Here is an 18,322-nt window from a genome sequence, read left to right on the forward strand (position 1 = left end):
TGATAAATTATGTATGCCTGACGTTGAACTCGCCCTATGAGAAGTGCAAAATGGTGTTAGTATTCGAAGGAGTGTGCATACAATGTCAGGGGTGAAAAGGTAATAGGCCATTGTTTCCGAATGTCTACGAATAGCAGTTTGAAAAATATATTTCCACGGGTTCTTTTTAAAACTGTTTTAGCTGTATATATATGGAGTGCCATAGCAAAAAAATAATTTCAATTTTGTCATGAGTCCTGATGAAAGTAGAGCTTCAGATTTGGACTCATAAAGCGTAAAGCATGCGGCCTGCCATAGTGACAGCTCTTATCTAAAATCAAAATGTAATTTAGTCTATCTGAGAAAATGCTCATAAATAAATCTGAATGTATTAATATAATCCTGTGCATGAAGTATGCATGACTGTGTTTAAGTGATTCTAATAAAATTCCGAAGCGTTTAATGCCGGTTTAAAATACCAATGCGATACCACTGTGACGCCAATGTTCCCTAATGGGTTTCATTTAAATATGTTCATTTGCGATTTTCTCCACCAATTCATTTCTACCTCGGATATTGTAGATGGAGATTATCCCTGGGATTACAATGTTGGGGGGGTGAGAGGCGGGGTAAAAAAAGACACTCTCGATGTGTATTTACCCGCAGCTTAGTGATGTAGATGTTAAAAAATGGGTCTCACATATGCAAAATAAAACCTTGACAATATCAGCCCAGCGTTGCCCATCTGGCTTCCTGTCAGTTTGTCATTTGCTAATATTCATTTCCAAATGTAGAGAGCTAACAGACGTTTACGATGCAAATCGCGGGCTATAACTCTTGTCAGTGTGGCAAGCAGCATTAATCCGCCAAATCACTCATCCCAGCGGGTGCCAGGGACATTAGAGCCACCCGACTCTGACTGTGGGACTCCACTGCACTTTGTGATGCCCGTCTGCGTCAGCTTTGTAAAGGCCACCGGGTAAGAGCGGGGCCAGTGCCGTGCAATTCCCATTTCCTCAACAAAGCCATTCCATTGGCTGAGACTGAACATCATTTTGATGAATATTCTTATCATGTGCTTGCTTAGCAATGACAGACAATCGTTAAGTGGTATATTTGGACTTGAAACTAATATATGTTAATGGCTGTGTATCACATATCACTTTAAATGACCAAAATTAGCAAGCTATTAGCTTAGCCACCTGTATCATATTAACTCTTTCCCCGATATTGAATTGTCTGATTTTCCGTGTTTTCCCTGTTATTTGGTATGTGCTATGACCAGTGTTGTGCTAGTTACTAAGAAATAGTAACTAGTTACAGTTACTAGTTACTTAATTCAAAAAGTAACTCAATTACTTTGTTGATTACTTACACTAAAAAAGTAATGCGTTACTGTTAAAAGTAACTTTCTACTGTTAAAAACATTCTTTAATGTTCCCATTAATGCCCTTTTATGCGTTATGGTCTATACAAACACAAAACTGACTTAAACAGAAAGTAATTTTTAAACACTATTTTATTTGAGTCAGACCAGCACAAACTGAATATATCACAAGGATTTCTGAGGGGACTCACTATGCTGACGCCAGAGAGAAATGCACATTTCATACGGATTACATAAGCAGAGAGCAGTCTGTAGTCTGTTTTCTTTCGTTTTGAATTGTTCTGTTTAAAAGTAGACATGTCTGTGAGGCAAGTAGGTTACCTTATACGCTGAGTTTCGGTTCATTTATGAGACGAGCTCCAGTTCACGCGCCGGCGCCTCCATTTCGTGATTATCTATCGTCTGCTATATTTACTTCTTATTTATTAAATCCAGGCAATTGGTTGATGAAACATTGATTAAAATTAAGATACAATTAATACAAAACGAAATTCACTTTAAAGAAAGGTTTTGTGCTTTCTGTTTGATGTCTCTGCAAGTATTAAAGCATCTTTTAGTGCCGCTTTCAGAGCGCGTCGCGTCCGTAACGGAGAACTGTCACGTCCGTAACATTGTTTTTTCCTCATAAATGCGAACACTAAAAATAAAATAAAATGAATATTTTGTTCTGTGGAGACTGAGAGCCAACCCTTCTTCATTCGGTGGGTATAGTTTGTGCAGTGTAATTCACATTATTACTAAACAATATTTATTTTAGGCCTATAAAATTCAGCCCGTATAAATGTGCATTTTTAAGCTTAGAAAATGGACAAAATTAATTTGATTCTAATCATAATGTAACATTATTGTGAAATTGATTTATTTATAGGCTATTTGCTTTTAGTATAGTAAAGCCAATCTTTTTATCCAACTATGCTATGTGTGGGCCTTATGTAAAATACGGGACAAATCGCGTCCCTTATTGATTTGATACGGACGCGTCATTTTACTTGTAAATACGGGACACTTCCGTATTTTAAGGGACGGGTGCTGTAAACAGGTTAGGCTGTAGGCTACACTTCAGCCAAAATTAATTAATTTAAAAAAGTAACAGACAAACGCACCATATGGTAACGGTAACGGAGTTAATTTATTTAAAAAGTAATGCTTTACAGTATGAGTTACTGTCAAAAGTAACTGCATTACAGTAACGCGTTACTAGTAACGCGTTACTGCCCAACACTGGGTATGACACATCTTCTGAAAAAGTACAGAATCTCCTCATCAAAACACAGGCGGAGAAGAAGCAGAAACAAGCGATAGCATGTAAATAGATGCATATGTAAAATAACACGATCATCGACATTAAACAGCTAGCATATAAATATAAAAACTGCCTAGTCACCGAATAAAATGTCGACCCAGGACGAGGTATAGGACTGTGAAGCTTTTGAGGTGTTGATGGACTCGATCTACTCCATCTACGTTTTGATTGTCGTCCTGAATCCGATCCGGAAGTAGTCTTTGACAAAACAGGATTTGTTCAGCTTTTTATCAAAATGTTGCTTTTTTATGAAACTTACCCACATTGTTGCTAAAAAAAAAAGAAGTCATGAAGCTAGAATAAATAAAATAAAAAGTTTAAAAGCAGAGGGTCTGTTCATTATTTTGACATATTGTATAATCAGATATTCAAACAAAATATTCTGTGGGCCATGAAACCATTGTGAAAATGATCAAAAATGCTGGCGCTAGCTCTACTGGGGAAAGAGTTAAGCATTACACTTTTGAGAAGCTATGATCTCTGTGGTTTTTATCAGGCATTAGAACAGGAGACAGAATTTTCCACGACAGCGCTCCATCCTAATGGTAATGTGGACAGTCGCCTTAGGCCTTGCTGAGATTGTCCATAATAAATTAGTATTTAACCCAAGGAAAATGCTAAATAGAACATGTACATTGGAAGTGAGAGGCGCACTGTGACAAAACTGTCTGACCAGCTTTAATCAATGAACTGAACAAATCCAGTTTTGTTTTGTCACGCTGCTCTGCTTTTTGAATCTATTTCTCTGGAAACAAAACCACTTGTCACGTGGTTGCACTTGCAGTGGTTCTAGGATTTTTTTTATTTTAAGACTATTTTTGCATTGGAGCATGGGCCCTTTTTAATGATCTCGCCTTGGGTCTCCACAAAGGTCAGATTATGCTCCTGCAGGGCTCCAGGAAACCTGACTCTCTTATGTCAAAAAAAAAGAGAAGCATTGCAAATGTGAGAAACACAGGTGCAGTTGAGCTAAACAAAGTTTTGAATTTGCAGTTACAAGAATGAGCTCATATATTGAGAACGAGACAACACTATATTATACATCAAAGCTGCAATAAGGTGTCCAGGGCCTGGACATTTCTGAGAATAAAAGTTTTCTTTACTGCTATTTTCCTCTTATTTTCTAACTTAAGAATAAAGTTAAGAATATTTTGTATTTCCGAAACCATTTCTAGAGAGAGCGTACGAATAACTGAATGCAACAGATTCACTGGGACAAGCTCTAAAATTAACTATTTAAAATGCAAATGCGACACTGAGTGCAGAGATTCAATCAAACCATTCAGGATGGAAATAGTGTGCAAAGGTAGCGCAAAAAGTATTAGTGCAAGTTGCCCATAAAAAAAAAAAAATCTTTGCATTGATAATCAAATATTTGCCTAGAACTGCAATACCATATGCTTTACTTATATGAAAATGTAACTCAGATATTTTATTGTAAATGTAAAAGAAATGCATTACTTTACTAGTTACTTGAAAAAGGTCATCTTATTACGTATCTCACCTTACTTGTAATGCGTTACCCCCAACACTGACAATAAGATGCTCTTAAGAAAACATTTGAAAACTTAAGAATTTTCCAAAAATTTCAACTTTGCAATTTATCGTAAGATATTTCTGCACTTCTTTCTTGAACCTTTTATAAATCTTCTGCGAAGATTTTCATGAATCTGGCCCTCGAACGCACTGTTTGTGCTGAGATGGGACCATTTTTAATTTCTTCATTTATTACATAGTGGCAGTAGTCAATGACACACATTTAAGTCTTCAGTGGTTTACAGTATTTCCAGGTGTTTGGCCTCCTAACAGCTGAGGTCCCTGATAGTCAGAGGTCCCAGGGCATGGGCCCCATTGGCCCAAGCTGAAAGAGTTTGAACGGAGAATATTACCATTAATGAAACTTTCTGAGTCCTCACAAAAATGTTTAAATTATGTAGTGAATGGTAGAAAGGGAAAATGAAATGGTTGTGTTATTATTTTTAATTTTGTTATTCTGTCCCCCAGGGAGAAAGCTGACATTATGTTAAAAGTAAAATTGCTGTCTCTGTAATTCTCTCCCTCACTCATTCACTCTCAATTGCTTGCTCTGTCTTTCCCTTTCTTTGTCTCACTCTACCTTTCTCTCTGTCTTTTAAGAGCTCCTGAATATTTATAAGAGGATGTCAAAAATAGAGCTAACCTTGATTTTACTTTCACAACTTCAACCCTGCATTGAACCTCTCAGGCTCCCGTTTCCAATACTCTTGCATATAAATTGGATGTGTTAGTAGGAGGTTGCCAGTGTGACATCTGGGTGGGGTGGAAAGTATTTTCCCCCCCTACAGCAAGGTTTTTGATTTTTACCTTTGCTGCAGGAAAATAGAGAGACATTTCATAAAAGTGGTGATTAAACATCTAATGTTTTAGAGTTTAGCCTGACAGAGAGGAAGATATCTCTGTAGAGCCAACTTTTGCCCCACAGAAAAGTTCTGTATTGTTCACCTCAAGCAGAAGTTTTGTCCGTCATTCACACAAGATTATTCCCATGCCGTTTCCTTATTTTTTTTTATTTCAAATTTAGTTTGGTTGATTTGATTCTACTTTAATCCAGCGGTTCTAATCAGGGGTGTGTTTCCCAAAACCATAGTTGCTAACCTGTTAGCAACTTAGTTGGTTGGCAATGGGAAATTGCATTGCAACCAACAAAGTTGCTAACTTAGTTAGCAACTATGGTTTAGGGAAACACACCCCTGGTTGGTTCATCACCAGTCATTTTGAGGATAGCGTAGACAATGCTTAATGCTAATAGGGAGAGGGAGGGGGAGGGGGGGAGTATAGACGCATACAAAAATAATGCTTCTCAATCATTACTTAAGGTACAATAGAAGTGTGTGATGGTGTTTGTTGTGACACTGTCCTGTCTCTGTAATTTCTTCTTTTTTTCATGAAGTCTTGTGCTCGGGACGTTTCTGGGCTGTGACTTTTGGCCAGTGAGTGTGTCGCCACCGGTCAATAACGACGCGCGGCACAGGTGATGCAGGGCCGGCTCTAGCCCTTTGGTTGCCCTAGGCGAGATTGAATTTTGCGTATTTAGAGTATTTATTTAACTAAACAAAAATGCTCTTATAGTCACTCCAAAACTTCAACAAGCAAATTATGACTTGAACTGTAATACATTGTTTATACAAATGCTAAAAAAGAACGTTCAAGAATATTTCAATCATCCTACATAGTTGCATTGTTTAACTTGTAGTAGATAAATTACAATTACTACCACCACTACTATTATTACTAATCCATTAGGCTGCTACAAGGCTAGGGGAGTACGGGGGCATGATCCCCCGTAAGAAAATTTTGTGCATTTTAATGTTAAATTCATCAATCTGGTGCACTTTGAGAGTTCAAAATTAAAAGCTCCAACCCATATTCAGTGTTCAAATTAAACAAAGAAAAAACCTCTTTTAGTTAGTGTCTGTCTACATTACATAATAATAGTTATAATATTAATCCCATGATAATACTCATTGTAAAACAATGCACTGAAAAATAAAGGAAACTTTCATAAGTTTTGTACTAATTTCAATACTAATAGAAAGAGTATTTTTCTGTACTTCACATTAAAGATGTGATTGGGCCAGCCCAGTGTCAATCAAGAAAACAACCAACCAGCTGATCTACGCGTTTCATGCGGTGTCAGAAAAAAAGCTTTTTTTTTTTATACCAATGCATTACACCAGCACTAACCCAGCGCCGCCGATTAAGCAAAACAAAACGAATGGGCTATTTCTATTTTATCCCCCCGGCCGCTTTTTTGCTTTATCTATCTTTTTCGACGACAACTCACTACTCGTGCCTGTTCGCTCAGCGCTCACGGCGCCCGCGCCCGCTCGCGATATTATTGGAGGGGGGTCCCCTGTCAAAATTCTATGATGAAATCTTATGAGGGCGCCTACTCCGCTACACATACCGGTATACCCACTTTTTGCGCCACTGGCAGGCTTATGTAATTGCTCCACTCGTTGCAGTGTTAATGAAGTACAATAAAAGCGGAAAGTTCCTTGCGCGGCTCTGGCGCCCCCCCTAGGGTTTAAGGCGCTTGCGCCCTTAGCATTTGCCTATACTGCCTATGCCACGGGCCGGCCCTGGGTGATGGTGTGACTTTATCACCTGTGTCTTGGGAAGCTCCGCTAAATTGACGTGTCTTGGCCCAAAAACAGCTTGCTAATGTTGCTATTGCCTTATTGACTGCTATCTGTAACCTGACAGATTACTAGGCATTGTAAAAAAACATTTTTATAATGACACGTAATTATTATAACGTGCTATTATTGTTTGCTAGCGAGCTAGAATAAAGATGGCTAAACTTTCTCGCAAATTACAGCCAGTCAACAATTATCGTAACTGTTCTTTCATACAAAAAATGCTATTTCTCTCAGGTCTCACATTTCAATTTTAAGTCCATTCTAAAGAATTCCACACATAAAAGTCAGCAGATTCCATTTGGGCCTGATGTGAACTCAATCAGAAAAATGGAGTGGGTTTCTCATTCTTCCTGGATTTCTATGTCATGACATATATTCAATTGATATCTGAAACGCCACGGAGCCCAGCAGCTGTGCACATATTCTTATGCATGGTAGACAACGAAAGCACTCACTCATTTAAATAAATCTGTTAATGTGCCCATCACCACATATTTCCCTTGGCCAGACCCTAGCCTGTGCTGTAAAAATCTATCCCTGTGACCAGGGCAGATGAATTTAAACCACATTAGTCTGCAGTTTTTACAGCAAAATGCTGATCCTGAGCAGTCTGCACCACAGTTCTTGCCCTCTCCCATGTTTGTATAACCAAATGCTTATTTAGTCTATTTTTAAAGGTGTGGTCAGTCTTACTCAAACTCCAGAATTCCAGGAAGTTTATCTATACGGGTGCCATGTTAACCACAAGCACAGAGCAGATTCCAGCCGTTTATGCTTTATGCTGACTACAGAGGTTAATTGCACCCAGTCTCACATGCAAGACCATCACCGGCCACTTTTGTGTCCTGGCAAACACGATAATTAGTGTTCTGAAAAGAACTCCTCTCTCCTTTTGTTTCTGAGCAGTGCCTCTTAGTTACCGATGCACAATATCTGGGTAATTGAGAAGCGAGATGAGATTCAGCGAGAAGACACGTAAGACGTGTGTTAACAATGTCATTAGCATAATGTCTGAGTGTTTGGATCCATATCTGCGGTCTGCTCTTAACTGTCCAGCTTGGTCGGTCCGTGTGCCCAAATGCCCACCGCTTCTAGACGGAGCCAGGCGTAGTAGTCTAAACACAGTTACAGGGTTTTGCTGGAATAGAACTCTTGGAATGAGAGGGGTCAGGGGTCAATGATGAGGTGTTTAGGGATGTGGAGTGCAGTGAATGGGGACTGCAGCTAGATGTGAGGTCCTAGGTGTCACAGGGGAGGTATAATTACACCATCTCGGAGAACACCAACAGCCCTATTAAGAAGAATGATGGGGGAAAATGGTGGTCAAAAAGGTCTGCAGGAAGTGCGTGTATGTGTGTAATGGAGTGCCATTATACACTGTAGACTATCAGCAGGCTGAGATTGGAAACTGCTTTTTGTCGGCTCGAATTGTTTTGTGTATGTTTTCAAACATAAAAGTTCTTGTTTGGTCACCCAGTCTCAACTCACCATATGTCTTGCTTGTTCCCCTCACAAAATAATTTATTTTTTCTACTTTTGTTACCAGCTTTTGCTCCCAGATGCACGGCCATTGTGCGGATTATAGCCTCAATATTGTTTTGTCCTCTGTGAGGACACATTCTGTCTCTGTTTCCTAAACTCGGATAGAAAACCCAGAGTTTTTATGCTTCTCCGTTTCAAGTCGCTCTGATGTAAAATATGGCTGACGTACCCTTGACAGTTCAGAGCTGCATCCTTTACTGTCCCTCCCATCCGACTGATGTCCCTAATGCGAAACGTGTTCTTCACCCTCATAACAAATAAATAAACCGGTGTCCAAGCCGAGCCCTGTCTGCTTTGGCACACAGGCCGCTATAAATGTAATGAAGGCGGACTGTAATTCTTCTTTCTGTCAAAGCCATGCAGCCATTAGCATTTACATCCAGCCCTGCCATTCACTCAGTCACCTCGCGGCACTCTAGCCGGCACACGCGCAATGATAAGAATCACAATCAGCGGCCTTACCGCATACATATATTACAATGCCAGCCTCCAGATACAATGCAGAGCTCCTGACTATTAACAAGTATGCTATCTCTCCAACACAGGGGTTTCAGGTGTAGGGGAGGGGTTGTAAGAATGCGGGATGAATCCGACAGCTTGTTCTGTGCTGTTGGAGTGTCAGTATCTCTAAGGCCCAGTGAAATGACTGCTTGAACAGATGGGGCCTAGACCGTCCTTTCCATTTGAAATTATTGCCTCGGATGCCATTTAGTCATGAAGAATGCAGTGTGTGATTTCCTGTAGGCGAGCCTAAAAGGGTGTATCAGCCCATAATTACAAAGCATATTTGTCATTTTTATGTTTGTTTGTTTTTTTTGACTCATTCTTTTGCGAGCCTGGCATTAAGCGAGTGAGGTATTGGACAGTGCCATGTCATACGTCCAGGTGCTCTACCATAATGGAGCCAGTGAAATAATAATGTGTGGATGGAATGCTTTCCCACCACCCCATCAACTAATTAGGATCTAATTATCCAGGCAAGTGTAAACAATCGCAGCAGATGGCAGAATGCGCAGAATTAACTCTAATGACCCGGGGCTCAGTGGAATTCTCATTTCGATGCCTTTGTTTGTTATTTTCCTCCATTATTCTTTGCCCTACTTTCTAAATACAGTTCGTAGCTGCCTCCTCGCGCCATGCTACAGTGCTTGCCTGCCTTCGATCTTTCTTCTTTCCACTTCGTTGAGGTGTTTGCACAACTCACATGATGTAATTTATCTTCTCACTAAGATCAAGTAAATTCGTATCTAGCACTCTCATTTCCTGGTTTTGTATGCCACCTACTAGAATTAAATTAGACAGGAAGACAACCCCAAAGATGCAGTAAACTTAAAGTAGGCACATAATTACAGCACACATGCCATTAAAACTTCAGTGCTCCCTCTGCTTCACTCCAAAAATTCACTACTCAAGTCCATCAAAACAGTATCTGACTTCACAGAGTCCACTGGATGAAGAGAGAAACATACAGACAGGGCAACTGATTGGGATTCTCAGAGGCATTGACAGAAGGGTGAAAAATAGATGTGGATGAAGTATGAGGGTGCACGGCATCTCATTAATTGATGGTTGGTGTGCACAGTTGCTTTTCCGTGTTGTGCCAAGCGCTCTGGTGCCTAATTAATCTCATGGATATCAGAGACACGTCCCAGGGCGCATGCATCCCTTGGTGTTGCGTCAGAAAGAGATTGAGAACCAGAGGAGGAGAAAGGAAGATGAAACAAGAGGGAGGGAGGGAGAGGTGGGGAAGGATGCAAACAGAGGTGAGTAGAAAGATAGGTTATAGAGGAAAATGCAAGGAGACAGCATATGCACAACGCCAGAGATTGTGACGAAGAGGCAGAGAAAGAAGAAGTGACAAAAGGTAAGAAAATAGATAGGTGTTGAAAGAAAGACAGGGCGGGGGAAGAATGTGTGCTGGCATTGTGTCGATGCCGCCTTCAGGAGGCTGTGCTCGGATAATTCAATCTGCCGACCATTGACTGCCCCCCATTCTGTCTTCACTCCTAATTAAATCTCTATTTGATAGCTCAATGCCGCCTCTAATTGTGTTTGAGTTACGTCACTGGCTGCCCGCAGCCCCCTGGATCAAAATCGCAATGCCGTGCTACATTACACCTCAATTAATCGCATCAATTACACATCCATTAACCCGCGGCAACCTACTCATACTGCAGTCATAGACAGATGTGCTGAGAAAACCTGAGGAGCTAATGAAATTCAGAACTATGAGAGATTGCAAATTACCCCACCGATTGAATTGCAACAGAAGTCAAACAAAGTAATTCCGAGTTCCTTTATTATTCAACGCCTCATTCAACAGACCTGTGGTGCTTTTCAAAGAAAGAAAACAACAGTGAAAGAAAAGCTTTTTCTTATTTCTTGGTGCTATCACAATCTGCCTAAACAAAAGAGATTTTGGAGCGCCTACCTTTGTGTCTCACAAATGTAATTTTATCAGCCATAATTATACCAGAATGTACTGTACACAGTAACATATGGGCTGAAACACTGAATGTGATGGTGACAACAGTGCTGTGACCACATTGCTGTTGCATCTGCATTTGTCCTAATTCGGTAACATGGTTGTTTGCCCTGAAGGGCAATGGGGCTCTTCACCTTGCTTCCAGGGGGGAGGGCACTTTGCACGCTTTGAGAGTTGATGAAGTGTAAATCGGCAGGGTGCCGGTTGTCTAGGTGACAACCGCTACTGACAGAGTGACAGATCAGGCTGACCTTCAGCAGGGATCAGGAGCGCAGAGTGAGATTCTGTGCCAGTCTCATACACTCACCTGAACCAGCAGACAAACAAACATGCACATAACTCTGACTTCTCCAGTATTGCACCTAAAGGCTAAGGGCATGGCCACCATTACACCTACATGCAGTAAAGGAAGTGGCAGGAGAAGGCAGAGGTGACCATTGCCCCAAGGTCCTACACTGATTTAAGCAAAGGTTCCTCCTTTAAAAAAAAACAGTTTTAAGAGCCAGAGGTTGCCTAGACCATAGATCCACTTATTTTAAGCCTTTGTGATGAGAAGAGCAGGATTGGCTAATCTGCTTATGCACAGGTGCCAGAGGATTAAGCGGAAAGAGACATGTCCCCTACCATGTTGGAATAAGGGAGGGAACTCCAGAACAAGTGTTCGGTTCTAGCCCCGAGAGTACGATTGCATGCCAGCGTGGTGCAGTGAAAGCTCTGAGGGGCCTGCTTTATGGATCCCGGCTGGTGCCTGTGGCCTTTGTCTCAGAGCTATTAAAATTCTGTGTGCTGCAGCAGCAGCCTGAGTGGAGCGATGCCATTTGAGGTTGCCTGTCAGGTTAGTGGAAGTGCTTCTTTGTCATTTCTAAGGTGGCCAGTGGTGGCAAGGTGGATAAGGGCACTGCAGAATAATGCTCTCAGCCCGACCAAGCATGAAGAGAACATTAAACGCCCCCTGACTCTGGCCAGCTCAGCTTGCCTGCTGCTGGGCTCCTCCACCACAGAGGAACCACCCCTAGGTTCTCCATCTGGACCAATAATCCATGCCACCCAACACCCACACACACAAGCATACAATGTGTTGAAGGAATCTCAACATACCACACTTAATTCCCCCAGAGTATGTTGGCATGTTTCCTATCTCCTGCCACCCCCCATGAAGACCAACACAAAAAGGCTTCCTTTAGTTTTATCTTTTCCTTTTTCTTCCAGTTCCAAACCACAGGGATTCTGATGAGAAATGGCACCTGCGTTATGGTTCATTAAGGCCGAGTTTAGCATCATCCTGACCTGGGGTTTCTTGCTCTCTGTGGGCACGCTCTCCTGCGGACCTAGCCCGCCCACTCAGAGCAGGATTTTAGAGAGTGAGAAACAGAGGCGCTTAACCTTGCCTGAGCCCCAGCAGATCAAAGCCTGGTACTCAAACAGTGAAGAGGCCACAGGCACTGACTGACATTCTCATTACAATATGGAGATCGCTCACAGCACCAAGAAGCTTCCTGTGTGAGGACAATGTCAGACCTCTGCAATCTAGTCTTTGCTCTGCCTCCATTTCATGCTAACATAACCTTTCGTCTGACATAATGGGAACCCATGAGAGTGAAATTTTGACCACACAGTGTATTCGGCCAAAAAAGCCCTGTTCCTTTCTTTGTATCTAAAGCAACACAGCTGCTCCAACCCGTTTGAGATCTCTCAACCACTAAATTTAATGATTTAGACAAACAGCATAACTTTCTTCAGAAGCAGTTTAAGGAAACATTATGAAGTTCTCAGTTTTGTTTGAAGTATCAACATTGTCTCAAATGTTTCTCCTAAAATTCCTAGACACACACAAGTCAATTTGTAGCCTAAGACTAGCGAAAGCCGCTATTAGCCACCAGTAATATAGCCCTCTTCCCAGGCTGCTTGGGAACTAATCATTTAAATAGTTTCAACCAGCCATGGAAACAAAATGGCAGCTGGCCTCTGCCAACAGAAAACTTTGAGTTTTAATCTATCATTGTTAGTGCCCACTTACCTGCCTTTCAGTGAGGATTACTGGGTGAGAGTTACGTCAGCTAATTAACATTAATTTGGTGATAAGATAAGATGTAAGCCCCCCCCCCCCTCCCTTATTTCGAATATTAAATTATAGAATAGAATTAGATGATAGAATATTCAAATAATTTAGCAGATTTAATGAAGAGTTTGATTAGAAATATTAAAATGGAGTACATTATATTGGGTTTATATTGAAATCTGAATTTTGATTGCAGGCAAAATTTTGGAACAGTATAAGACATTGTTTGGTGATCTCAGGAGATACATATTAAGGGGAAAAATGTCTCAGTTAAATCAATTTAATCTGGGTTTGGTCTAGGAAAAAGCGATTGAGAAATCAAAGTAAGTCTCGCTCCAGCGCAGTCTCATCCCAAGACGTCATATAACTGACGTCTTGGGACGTCTTTTGACCATACGTCAATATCCGCCTTTTTAGGGTACCCTTAAATGTCGGTTAGATGATGTTATCGGATCCTAACTCTACCCCAGACCTAAACCTACCCCTAAACCTACCCCGTCACCTAACTGACGTTAAAGGTAAAGCGTCAGTTGTATGACGTCCCAGGATCGTCATAAACCGACGTTTAAGGGTACCCTAAAAAGGCGGATATTGACGTATGGTCAAAAGACGTCCCAAGACGTCAGTTATATGACTTCTTAGGATGAGACTGTGTTACTCGCTCATGTTTTTTTCTTTCTTATGGGCAGTCGAGTTGAGACTTTATAAGATGGTGCAAATAAAAGCACAGCCAAGCCACACACACATTTGCACACATATGCACGACCGTCCATCATATCATCGTAGGGGGGATGCTGCTTTCAGCCAATCGATGTGGAGTCTGATTTTGCACCTGAGGTCTCTAATGGTGGTATGTTTATAGTGCGGCATTGCTAAGTGGATATGCCTCTCCACTGGCTGTGCTGAATGGCAGTGCATTTACTGGAGGATAAAATGTCTGTGGTGGCACGGTTGGCGAGCGCTGTGCACTCAGGGTGGTGTGTGTGTGTGTGTGTGTATGAAATGACTGGCAGTCTATATCTGCTCACAGAGGAATTGTTTTCAAGAGCCTGTTACACAATGGCAATGATTTGGAGAGTTGTACCAGGATTGATTTGGCTGATAATAGTCCAACTCCTTTAGATGAAAAGGATTAGCCATTCTGCACACCATGCAAGGGAGTGTGTGGGTATGCTTGTATAATTGTTTGTAGTGATGATATGTAGACCTACTGCATATTCTTTCTCCATTATTAGGCCCTGCTTGTCACAGGGCCCCAGACAACATTCCCAGTTGCCCTCACCTGACCGCACTGTGAATGTTCATGTGTATCATAAGTTAATATGCATCGTTTACTTGTGTGTATTTTCTGTTTGTGTGTGACCTCAGCCCAAACTACATCACTCTGTATATGCTTGATGAGAGGTGAGACTTCTCAACATGTCTCTCAGTGCACCTTGCAGCACAGAGAAATTAGCAGAATGTTTTACAACCCTGCAACAGAGCTCTAGGGCTCACTAGCTTATTGCCTCAATTAATACAAGCTTTAATTGGCTTTTCACAAACACAATGACAATCAGATCCATGTCACCTACAGAGAACGTCTTGATCACGATCGATAGGTCCCATCATCTGCTCCTCATGGGGGAAATGAAAGCACTTTGTCTCTTGGCTAAAGGCACCCGCATGCAGGGCTTTGTGTTTGTCTGAGAGTCTGTATAATCCGGCTGTTTTAGAAAGACTGAAGATGAATGGATTCCTCGGCACACTATAGCTCATTCTGTCAGGTTTGCAGGAGGAGCGACTGCATCTTAAAGTTATCTTCAAAACCTTCCCTCACTTAGCCCATCTGGCCCCTGAAATTCTCACCTCACCCTCCCTCTGTCATGACTTCAGATGTCTCTTCTTTCAGCTCCAGAGCACCTCAGAGTCACAACAGACAAATCATTTCTTAAATTGTCTTTTATATTTTAAGAGGCCAAATGAGTTTGTCAAATCGTGTTTACCTTTTCGATGTTAATGGCTTCTTTTGCCTTTGTTTCTGTCTCACTCACTCTCAGCATGATGTGATTCACCAGTGAGAAATGTTTCATCTTTCTTTGTTGGTAGTAAACAACACACCTTTCAAACAATCAATCAAGCCTGTTGTATACGTGGCCTGGTGGGTAGTGCACAATCTCTGACGTGTTTTCACTATCTATATATATCAGAATGCCAAAAATGAATAATAAAATGAAAGAAAGAAATAGTCATCCCCAACAGTAGCTGTAAGAATTTTCATATCTATTTCCTCTCATGCCCTGCGGTCATTGGCCGAGTGATGCCCGGTGGTGCCGTCACAGCAAGGTCACTGTCTAAAATGTTTAAACTCTGAGGTGAAATGAACTTCCAATCTTCATCCGAACAACAAAATTAGATTGGATTGGATTCCAGCATTGGAATCTTCAAAAAGTGGCTGAAGACACATCTTTAATGAACTAACTAGCAACTTAATGTATCTTAGGCGCCAAGGGAGGCAGTACTAAATAAAGTATTAAAATAAAAAAACAAAAAAGCAAATATAAGTCAAATTGGGTTTTTTTTTTTTGTGTGTGTGTGAATGTTAGAGGGACCATTGCGAGACGTGGACCAAAAGACTTATGAGAGACAGGGTGGCATTATGATTGGCTGATAACTCTGCCGATGCGATAATGCCCACCTGTCTTTTTCACAACCGGTCTGTAAATGAGCCTGAATGGGTCTAACAGGTGGCAGTGGATGGACTAATTACAAAGTAAACAAGTCACTCACTTGGACATCAGCACATGTGTCTACAGTGTCAAAATGAACTTACTTTACCTAGTTTCTGCTGATTAATCAACAATGTTGTGTTGATACTTCTGCTGTAATAAAAATCCTATACAAACTCAAAATACTGTATGTCATTGGCAGTTTAATGTTGTACTTTTGTTCATTTTAATTTAGATTATGTTAATATAACTAAATGAAAAAAAATTAAGACATATTTTTTTTGGCTGTATATAAATGTATTTGTGATTAGAGTTTTAGTTACATCAGAAAAGTAATGTGATTACCTAATGTATGTTACTTGTAATGTGTTACTTTACCCGTTACATCAAAAAGTAATCTGATGACGTAATGCATGTTACTTGTAATGCTTTACTTGTTACATCAAAAAAAGTAATCTGATCAGTCTGAAAACATAGATCAATCTAGATTTCAGTCTGAGGTTTTCTCAGAGAGGAGGGCTACGGTAGAAATGTGTCCATCTTAAACATAATCAGAATTATCAGATAATAAGGGTAAATCGACATATTCTGGTAGACTAGAGAGCATGAGCGTAGTCTGAGTTTTGTTTCCGCTGAGAGTTGTGCTTTCCCCGGTTGTAGAGATCTTTGATGGAATCACATCCTCATGTTCTGATAGCAAAGACACATGGGGCCCTATCTTTCCCCCGGCGCAAATGACTTTGTACACTGACGCATGTATCATTCCTATTTTGCACCCGCGCAAAGCAGGCTTTTCCCTCCACAGACGCACGTCGGTAAACTAGGGAATGAACTTGCGCTCCCTGGGCGGGTCGGCGCAAAAAGGAGGCGTGTTTCGGCGCAAACATTCCCTAGTGCTATTTTGCAGTTCCAGAAAACAATACCGCCACTGACCAGAAAAAAACTAGTCTAAAGTCAGTGGCGCGGTGCGCGTTGTTCATAATGCTATAAGCGCACATGCTTGGCCATAATGTAGCGGGTGCACAACGCGCATACACTTTGTTTCTCTCATCAACACAGATGCAGCAGTTTTTATTTTTTGCAAATCATACATTATAACAAGGAAAAATATTAACACATGAGGGAAATCATTGTGGTGTCCATGAAGATGTAAAAAAATGTAGGCCTAAATCTAGCTTACACATTTACCCAAATTTTTCAGGCTAATTGTAGTAATGACGGATCAGACCTGTTTGCCCAATAGTGGCAAGACACATATGTATATAAGGACATCTGACAAATTAGTTTGTCCGTCAAGAACCAGGAAAAAAAAAAATCTCCCATCCCCATACAACGTCACTTCTCTGTCTTTCACTGCCCTGACAAGAACGTCGGTCTCCTCGGCTGTGAACCGCTCCTGGCGCGCGCCTGGTAAATCCGCCGTTATAATAGCAATCCGCCATGCAACATGCGCACCTGCTCTTAAAGGGTATGTTGGACGACGCTCTGATTGGTTTATTTCACGTTACGCCCAAACCACACCTATGAATAATGAAGCTATTTCAGACCAACCCCTTTTAAACTTGCGTCGGGCGCAAGAGTCATTTATCCCGCCGGTAAAATAGCAACAGCGCCCAAGACCCGCCCACAAAGCTACTTGCGCTTCGCGCTTGATACTTGCGTTTCAGATCGTTAAAATAGGGCCCTTGACGTTCAACTTGTATGAAGTTCTTCTCTGTATTAGCTTATGGAGTTCCTCTGCTGGTGGAACGGGAACAAACTCAATTGCATTTGCAATGATTAAAGCTGTATTATATTTTATAGTTTTATATGATTTTATGATTTTATTCATTGGGTTGTTAAATACACATAGTATTGCAGTGTTATTACTGTATTATGTCCAATACAGTATCTCTTCGGTTAAAGCCAAAAACGAGTACTTTCCACTCAAGTGGACACATGAAAATCTCTTTGAAAAATGTTTAAAAAGTTCAAATATTGATTGTCATGCCCTAAAAGCAAAAAATAAAAATAAAAAAATAATCCTGACTGAGGTTTAACCGAAAGGGTTAAGTACACACTGTTGCTTTTTCTGCCTTTAATGTTGTTGAAATGAACCTTCCTCTTCGTCATTCTTTGTGGACCAGAACGTAACACTAGCATTGTTTTTCACTGTTCTCCACTTCCACTTCTGCTTAAGTGCTGCACTATTCTAATGCTCAGTTGAATCTGACTGCTACATGATCGCTCTACATGTATTGTTTTCTCCCTTGGATTAATCTGCTCGTGTTATTCGGGTTTGTAAGTTGCTTTGGATAAAAGCTTCTGCTAAAATAAATACATGCAAATGTAAATGTAACCTCAGCCCTAAGCCTGACTCTAAATCTCACCCTTATATCGGATTGGCTGATAGAAATGTTGTCTCAGGAATAACAAGTATGTTGATCCAGGAACATGTCCTACTTGGGTGAAACATGCTAAGCCTCTTTCTTTCTGTCTCGCTCTCTCTCCCTCCAGATGATGTACCACCCTACTTCAAGATGGAGCCTGTGGCAACCCAGATCCACCTGGAAGGGAACCGTGTGGTTCTCACCTGCATGGCTGAGGGCAGCTGGCCCCTGGAGTTCAAATGGCTTTACAATGGTACAGAGTTGACGCGTTTCTCCCTGGAGTACAGGTGACACTTCCCAACTTCCCAC

The 18,322-nt window shown here is 41.1% G+C and overlaps 1 protein-coding gene across 4 annotated transcripts in view; it reads left to right on the forward strand.

Annotated features, from left to right (window-relative positions):
* sdk2a (sidekick cell adhesion molecule 2a) overlaps nt 1-18,322 on the forward strand; it is a 140,347-nt gene that overhangs the window by 63,452 nt on the left and 58,573 nt on the right. For all 4 annotated transcript variants that reach the window (XM_056272437.1, XM_056272446.1, XM_056272454.1 and 1 more), the window contains exon 2: nt 18,141-18,300. In XM_056272437.1, the coding sequence (XP_056128412.1) occupies nt 18,141-18,300 (160 nt within the window). The remainder of the gene's footprint in view (nt 1-18,140; nt 18,301-18,322) is intronic.

The sequence above is a fragment of the Rhinichthys klamathensis genome, unplaced genomic scaffold, assembly GCF_029890125.1.
Source record: "Rhinichthys klamathensis goyatoka isolate OS25496 unplaced genomic scaffold, OSU_Roscu_1.1 h1tg000015l_1, whole genome shotgun sequence".
Taxonomy (NCBI): domain Eukaryota; kingdom Metazoa; phylum Chordata; class Actinopteri; order Cypriniformes; family Leuciscidae; genus Rhinichthys; species Rhinichthys klamathensis.